Source organism: Parasteatoda tepidariorum, chromosome 4, assembly GCF_982258835.1.
Source record: "Parasteatoda tepidariorum strain Cologne lab strain chromosome 4, Ptep-v5.0, whole genome shotgun sequence".
Lineage (NCBI taxonomy): Eukaryota > Metazoa > Arthropoda > Arachnida > Araneae > Theridiidae > Parasteatoda > Parasteatoda tepidariorum.
The window spans coordinates 20,154,759-20,163,682 of NC_141758.1; the positions used below are offsets into that span (position 1 = coordinate 20,154,759).

Here is an 8,924-nt window from a genome sequence, read left to right on the forward strand (position 1 = left end):
CTAAATAAAAATGGAATAAATGAATCATAAATCTATCCCAATTCAATGTTCAGAAGTACCATTCAAAATAAAAATAGCATTAAGAAAAATAACATGAATTAATAAGATTGATTGACTATGATATACTCAAAACTGTGTTTAATATATATCAGTTTTCAAATAAATAAAAACATACACACATAAATAAAACACTAAATCCTAAATAATAATATTCATTTTAATGCAGGTATTCTATACATTTATTTCTAATCAAGTTGTGACATAACATTACAAATCACACGAAATACGTAAACAAAAGTGACCAAATATATATCCTCAAATTGCAGCATTTAAAAGGAAATTTTCAATTAAAACTGCATCACTATTTAAAGTTCAGTACACTATCTTTCGAAAAATATATGTAATATTCTAAATAAATTCAGAATATTAGTTAAAAACACTTTATTTTTAAACTTCGCTATGTTAAGTCTATGACAACCTCGCCACCCAGGCACCCGCAATTGATTGTTTGTTTACAATCAATGCCCGTGCCCCATTGTTGATATCGCGCTTTGTAAACATCGCGAATGAATTTTCAATTTATTTAAAATTAACTATTTTGAATTAGTTAAAAACACTAAATTTATGAAAATATGAGAATGAATAGTTTAATTTTTCACAATTTAAAAGCAGTATTTCCCATTAATAGTAATTTTTCCAAATTAATAACTGTAAATAAAATTCTTCACATCCATTATGAACCAATCTTGTGCGAAAGATTATGCTCCCTTTCTTTTCACTCATCTAGCAAGCTTGATAAATTTGCACCACCTAAACCTCGTCCAACAGAGTACAAAAAACCTGTAGATTGGCTACCATTTCCTTGGCATCGGCGGGAAAGGTATAATTTGTATAAAGAAGGTGGTAAGTACACTAAATCATTAACTAACAGTTTTTGCATTAAATCGCTGAATTTCATGTAAAATCTTATCACTGGTTATATCACTAAATTATCACTGGTTATTATAAAAATGTTAACTATTTAGCCCCTACCCACATTACAGAATTTTTCTTTATTTATATGTACCTAATAAATTTCCTGAGAAACTAAATATCTTAATTATAAGCATTTATTCCAATATACTTTTGCTTTGTCTTAGTTTGGTACCTTTTCCAGAAAACAATGTAACATAGAAAACCAAGATTTGCAGTGCTGAAGTATTCAGAATTTTAGTCAACCTGGAAATGCCAGATTCCCCTCTAATCTGAATTTGGGAAGATGTGGAGCCTCTAATATTTGATTTTTGAAAGTCAAACTTTTTTTGTTTGACCTATAACTTTTAAATTAGTGTTTTAATTCTTGTCTTCCATTTCTGTAGTCTAATTATATTTTAAGCCTTATCTTCAATTTATTAACAGAATTTTAAATTTTAGGTGACAAAATTAAAGAAATTTCTCCTGATCCAAATGCTCCAAAACCAGATTTTGAATTCTCAGAAGAGTTAAAAACGTAAGTTTTTTTTTTTCATTTGTTATATGCAGGATGCTGCAAAAAAAAAAAAAAAAGAATAGGATAAAGTTATTGTGCATCATAAAATAGAAGTTAACTAATTTCTTTTTAAGTTGCGCTTTTATTTCTTGCTTATTTTAATTAGAAAACCTTTTAAAATATATCTCTTACTTTATGCCTTGTTTTTTTTTTTGGCTTTTCTACAATTTCAAGTGAAATATCTGCTATTTTAGAGCTCTTTAAGCAAAAAAAAAATAAAGACATTGTCTAATTATTCATTTGCCCTGTGCACAAAAGATTGGATACTATAAAGCAACCACTGCTACGGAAACAGGAAAAATCAAAAGTAGAAAGCTTGTGACCCATTGCTGAGAATTTCAATACATATTAGCTCCTCTGCAGCGCTGCAAAAGACAATACTTTGAAACCAATTAAATTTGTTTCTTAATAAAAATCCACTCTGATTATTATTTGTTATATTTTGTAAATTTATTTTATTTTAGTAAAGTTATTTTAAAAATTATTTTCCTGGATTCTTTTTTATTGCATCCTGTACAATGCTATGGCAGGTCAGAATGGCCCAGTGGTTCAAGCACAGAGCTGTCGTTCGTAAGATTTGTAAATTGATTCCTTGTGTAGGCTAGAAGCCTATCCGACCAGATTGATATGTACCAACTTGTCTAGAAAGTAAGGTGGTTAGTGGGTAATACCGACTACATTGCGACCATACTGTAGATAACAAAATTGCAAAGTCTTAACCTTCTCTACCCTTGACTCACTAAAGGCTGTTGCAAGAATGTTGTTGTGGCTTTATCTTCTAATGGTCTGACGAAGTCAGACAAGGTCCATTAGACCGTTAACTCTCAGAAAATCTAGAACCAGAAGGGGAGAAGTGTGTAAGTCTTCCCCGGAAAGACCCAAGCAGTCCAGATTGTGTTCAGCAGAGGCCTGCTGAGCTTGGCATTTAGAGCAAACTGCAAAGATCTTCCTACCCTCAAAGAACGAGGAGACTCTTTGTGTGTCAACTTGCCAATCTTAAAAATGCCATCGTGAGACTCCATTAAAGTTGAAAACAAGCGTAGAGCCTGTCTCTTTGCCTGCATATCAGCAGTGACAGGGGATTCTTTCACTCTTTGGAAATTTCAGATTTAATGTTCTGGGTAGGTAAATGTCGAAGAGGAAGGTGTATAATGACTGCAAACCTCCTTGGCTAAACAAGAAGGCTTTAATAATGCAGTAGTATGAACATTAATTGGAATGAGTACAAAAATTTTGCATCTATGGTTTGATTAGTATATTCTCCATTATCTAGTGGAAAACATGCTCTTTTTTAGTTTCGATGAATTTTGAATTCATTTTGGCATTTACATATAAATGTTTAATTTCATTACCATGAAACTAAGACTCTATGACTTTAACTAAATTATTTTTTTCTTGGTTGAGATATCCACCTTATTCAACTGTCTCCTCACAATGCTCTACAAATTTTCTGTTAATCTTAAAACTGTTATTTTCACATCATGAATTTTCTTTAGCCATCTATTGAACCAACCATCTATTTACTATGGCATGGAACAATCTTGTTTTTGGCATAGGTGCCAATTATTGATTTTAATTGTGTCAATAGTCTGATATCAGTATAATGTTTGTTTTGATATGTAGTATTAATTTTATGAACAGATAAAGCTTAAAGAAAAAAATTTCTCTTTAATAATGTAAATATCTTTTTAAGGTGATTTAAAAAAGCATTATGAAAAAAAAATTGTCCTTTTTATTTCAGAGCAAATGAAACTGTGAGGCGAGCATTTTCCATTGCCACAGCATCAAAGGTAATCTATGATAAACTTTTATATTTTATATGCAGCTTCTCTCTTTTCTTTAAGATGTAGTTTACATTGAATATATTTGCATTTTCTGTTTATCTTCTATTTAAAAAAAAAACTGGAAGAAAAGTATTACTTATGTTTAAGACAAAATATCAAATCGATTAATTGCAAATAAAACAGCAATCAACATTGTTAGGCAATCATGCAATGAAATAGATTTGGTGATTTTTTTTTTTTTTGAAAGAAAGTTTAAATTTCATCTTTAAAAAATTTAAACTGATTTTCAAATTTAGCTTCATAAGAAAATGTCTTTGTTCTAATGTTTAAGTTTTTACCAAAAAAGTAATAATAACGTGAGAAATAATTAAAGATGTGTGTGGAGAATTTTTTTTTCTTTTATGTGTGTTTACCTCAACAAAAAGTATACTAGGACTGGGTTAAAAAGTAGGACTATGAAAAAACTTTTGATATGAAAAAACTTTTGACCTACAACAACTTGGCTTGTGACTAGGGGGTGAGGGTATGCTTACAGATTTCACCTTAATCAGTTGATTAAATACAGGGTGGTTAAAATTAAACACACAGTACTCAGAGGCTCATAGCTCCGGTTCTATTGGATGAATTCAAATGAAATTTAAAATATAGGTTATGTAGAACATGCGCTCAAGGTTTTTGCAATAAAAAAAGTTGAAATGTTTGCCGAAAATGTCGTCGAACTTTGAAACTTTTGTCGAAAATTTCAACTTTTTTTTATTGCAAGAACCTCGAGCGCATGTTCTACATAACGTATTTTTTAAATTTCATTCCAATCCGTCCAGTAGAACCGGAGCTATGAGCCTCTGAGTACTGTGCGTTTAATTTTAACCACCCTGTATTTTTCGCTGATAAATAAATAAAAAAATTTCATCCTATATTTTAAAATGTTGAGATCTATGTTTTCTTCTGATACATTTGTTTTGTATTCTGGTTCATTTTATTTTTTATTGAAAAAATTTATACTAATTATGGTTTAAATTAATTCCTCGATAAAAGTTTAAACCTGAAAAAACTTTTATGCTTTAAAAGATAATGCAGGTTTTTTTCACAAAATCTGAATAGTTTTAAAAAAAAAAACAAATAAGAAAGAAACAATTATGGAATTAATGCTGCTGAACCAGAAGTAAATAAAAGTTCATCATGGAATTCCTCTCTCTATTTTATATTTTAATTGCTACTGTTTTCTAATAGCTTTCTTTTATTAATATTACATTTCTATTGTCTTTTAAATACATTTTTGGTTGTAAGCCTCAATTTTATTTCATGCAGAATAAATGCATGCATAATCCCTGTTATTTTAATGTTCATTAATTTTGGTTATCTTATCTTAAAATCATTTTAATATTTGATGAGATAGAAGAAAAAATTATTAACTATGAGAAAAATTTATAAAATAATTAAACTATAGCTGGCTTTCTATGAACTGTGGTTGACTTATCTATTATGTTTTGGATCATAACCAAAAGCCCCAACAAAAGAAGGTGAAAGTTGCAGGAATGTATTGAACAACATTTCTTTTCACTAACATTTCCACTGTATTTGAAATTCGTTCTACGATCTTCAGTTAATTTAAATTTCCGTTAATTTTTATTGTTTTATATAGATTTATATATTTAAATACAGCATTGAAATTTACATTAATTCTATTTCTTTTATGTAATGTCACATTGTATATTAATTTTACGTTTTCTATAGTCTTTTCAATATTTATTTTAAGATTTGCATAAATTGAATTTTGCGAAATATTTGCTTATCTAAAACCAACATTTCTCTATCATATCAGTTACTTGAGAGTCTACTGTATAAATAAGAAATTTCATACTTATTAAAAAAGTAACATTCTGTGTTTGAAATAAATTGTCTTTAAATGTTGAAACTATTTGCATTACTTATTTTTTAAAATAGAGGGGGAGAGAAAAGAAAGAGTGAAAAGAGATTTATTGAAGAGAATCCAGGGCCATCCGTTTGATTTTGATTCACTTGAAGTTAAAAGTATATTGATGTTTCTGTTTCTTTTTATAGTGCCTTACATTTAAATGCTGTAAAATATAAAATTTTTAATTCTGAATTTATAAATTTAAAATTTCAGTTGCCTTAAAGACTATTAAAATCAGATCTCTTTATGAACATCATGCAGAATTTTATAGAAAGGTAATTTTTCTGCATTTTTTAAATCTATATTTTTAAATCTGTATGTTTTTAAATATTTTACAAGCACTTGTTAAGCATGCTTTTGGTTTTTTAGCCACTTTATTTTAAAAACCATTTTTTAAAAGAAATTTTCAACAAACGAGAAAAAAAACCAACAAGAATAACTCCTGTTTTGGGTTGTTTTATATGCAATTCCTAGTAACAAGATGTCACATCATTTACATATTCGCATTTGTGTGGTTGCGCCAACACATTTTTTTAAAAAACAATTTTAAATTTGTTTCTTCTCAGCAAATAACAAAATATTAAACAAAATATATGTTAATTAATAGAATAATATTTGTTATAATAAGTTAATAAATTAAAGTAATAAATAAATAAAATGTTGAAAGTTAAATATTATTTTGCGCATCTTGCAACTCAATGTAACTAATTTTACAAGTTTCCCCCTTCTTTGAATTTTACATTAAGAAAAGTCTCTAAAAAGTTTCTAATTGTAAATTTTTTTTTTTTTTTTTTGCCTTTAAAAGTCTTTATTTTGCCATTCAAAAGACTTAAATTACTTTAATAAAAAAAATTTAAATGTTTTTCATAAGTTTTTCCTACTTTATTGCTTAAGTAATGAAGAAACATTTCAATTTTACATTGTAAAACAAAAATTGCAAAATTTCAGTTGATTATCTGAACTGTATCTGTAATTATGTATTTAACTGTATCTGTATTATTTTATTTCTTTACTTTAATTTTTATATAATGACATGATTTGAATGACTTTAAAATATTGAAAAGTCTTTAAAAATTCCTTAAATTTATTACCCTGTTTTATTAACTTAAAATGAAGAACAATAAAGATTTTCTTGAAAGGTGGGGGGTAATGATTCGTGGTTAGTGAAACAGTTTAAACAATTTTAAAATCTTAAACTGTAAAACAAACTACAAATAAGTTTAAAGAAATAATAAACTAAACTCCTAAAACTCCAGATTTTTAATTTTAAAAATATTATTATTTAAAATTTTAAATTTTATATATTACATAAATGTTTTGATGTACAAATTGTTATTTTACTTCATATATGTAATTTATTTTACACATGATAGCAAATATTGTATTACACTAATACATCATTTGATCATCAATACATCTTACAATTTTTTTTTTTTTACATAAAAATAGTCTTTTCATTAGACTATTTTTACATTAAAATAGTCTACATCATTTGATCATCAATACATCTTACAATTTTTTTTTTTTTTTACATGAAAATAGTCTTTTCTGTTAAGGTCACAGACAAGTCTGAATTCATCAGATATTGCTTGTCTCAATGTCTGCCACCAGGATTATTATAAGAATTGATTGAAATTAGCTATTGTTGCACTTATTTGCAGGGATGGTAAAAATCTTGCTCTAAAAGTTGTAACTAGTACATAATTTTTGAATAGGTTTTAATATTGCCCAGAGCTCGAACATGAATTTAAAAAAGTACAAATTAAGAAAAGGGTGAACAGGATTGCGTCAAGACTATTGATACCTTTCAAATGCATAATCAAAGGAAACAGGAGAATGGAAGTTGTATAGGCAGTCTATAAATACAATGAAACATGCTGATGTTTACCAACCTTAGAAAGTTTACTTTTTGATAATAGTGTTGGAAAGATGGATGCACTCATGTAAATGCTTTTTAAAATTATTAGACTCTTGCCTTCACAACTCATTAATGAATGCAAGTTCAGCAACAATGACTTGTTTAAATTATTGACAGACTACCAGTCTCTTCAAACTTCTTCACCCAAGACAATGTGGTATTTAGAAATATAACATTATTATATTACATGTTGCACTTAAGTTACCAATTTAGCTTCATAATAACTATGTACTTAAGTTACACAATTTTCTGTGTTTCATTGCATCTGACCATATAATGTGCAAATCCTTTTTCCGTTTTCCTTCACGCCAACCATTATATGTCACACCTGCTCTATATATAAGTTTGAAATGTCCCAGGGGGTTCATGTCTCTGTTTATTTAACATAAAAATTCACCTTTCTAATAAAATTTGTTAGAAAGAACTTTGCTAAGTGTTATTGTTTACCCTGATTTTAACACTATCTCAGATTCATAATGCATACTGGAAAATTTCCCTACAAATTGCAGTATCGCTAATAGAGGGAAAATGAATTAGTGTTACAGTTAACTTACAGTGTGATACCAAATCTTGATTCTTGAGTTTTAGTTCTGCTATTTCTGAACTAAAGGCTCTTTTACTTAAAAAAGAATGCAAGTTTTTCCTGCGTGAATTTATTTATATTTTAATAAATAGTGCATAATCAAATTTTTTTACAATTTTAGCTGTTGCACGTTGAACAATTGCCAAAATTTGGCTGAAGGTTAATTAATAATGGTTACCCAGTTTTTAAATAAAACTTGTGCACTGTAGCTTTTACCATTGATAATTTCAGGTAACTGTGGTTTATTAATGAGTCCTCTGATTTAACTAACTGATTTCTACTGTTGTTACATTCTCATTGTAAACTAGTTCAACTCTATTTTCTTTTCTTCTCTATTATGTTTATTAGCAAATAAATCTGAAATTTTTCTAGGAAACTCGAATCAGTAGAAAAATACTGCTAATTTTGATCCAAAGGCGAAATGGGCAACTGAACAGACTGCGTAAAATTGACGAAGCAAGATTCAATTGGCTTCTGAAGGAATTGGATCTCTCTTTCACGCCTCCGAAGTTGGGTTTGAAAGTAGATAGGTACTGTAAAAAGTGGGATTTGCGTAGGCTAACTAAAGAATACTGTCAGAAGACAATAGCAAGTAAAATGGAAGCATACCACGAAGAGTTAAAGAAAGAACAAGAAGCATTTCTTGAAGAGAAGAGACAAATTTTGGCCTGGATTGAAGCCGAAGAAAAAGCCTTGAAATCGGACAATGTATAGTGATTGCATAAGTACAGCATTTCATTATTTAGTACATTAATAAACAATTTATGACGCTCATGTCAAATTTTACTCGTAGAATCAAGAGTAACATTTATTTGTGTTATTTTTACGCTAACAATGTTTTGATATTATTACAAGATGTGTGACCTTTTTGTTATATTGATACGGACAACACATTAAAAAGGATTATATGTCATTTAAGTGCATTATTTTCATACTTTAAAAAAAAATTCATTTTAACTAACATATTTTTTGCTATCATTTGACAAAAAAACAAAAAATGCAACTTTTTAATATTGTTTTTTTATGACATTTTATAATCATTCTGCCAATCACATAGTCAAATTAGGGGTTGAAAAGGCATTCAAAAGGACTAGTCTTCAAAAAAATTATGACTAAGTAAGAAGTCATTTTTGGAGATCTCTGTTAGCTTCATATGAAAATCCCTGGAGAAATATAAATGCACAGTACGAGGTATT

General features: G+C 28.1%; 1 protein-coding gene across 1 annotated transcript; it reads left to right on the top strand.

Moving 5' to 3' along the window:
* The first annotated feature begins 534 nt into the window (after nucleotides 1–534).
* LOC147810780 (small ribosomal subunit protein uS15m-like) lies at nucleotides 535–8,639 on the top strand. The gene is made up of 6 exons (XM_087160728.1): nucleotides 535–903; nucleotides 1,414–1,489; nucleotides 3,270–3,318; nucleotides 5,259–5,343; nucleotides 5,441–5,502; nucleotides 8,101–8,639. Exons 1-6 carry the CDS (start codon nucleotides 633–635, stop codon nucleotides 8,440–8,442), a joined length of 885 nt encoding a protein of 294 aa, XP_087016854.1. The 5' UTR covers nucleotides 535–632; the 3' UTR covers nucleotides 8,443–8,639.
* The last annotated feature ends 285 nt before the right edge of the window (nucleotides 8,640–8,924 follow it).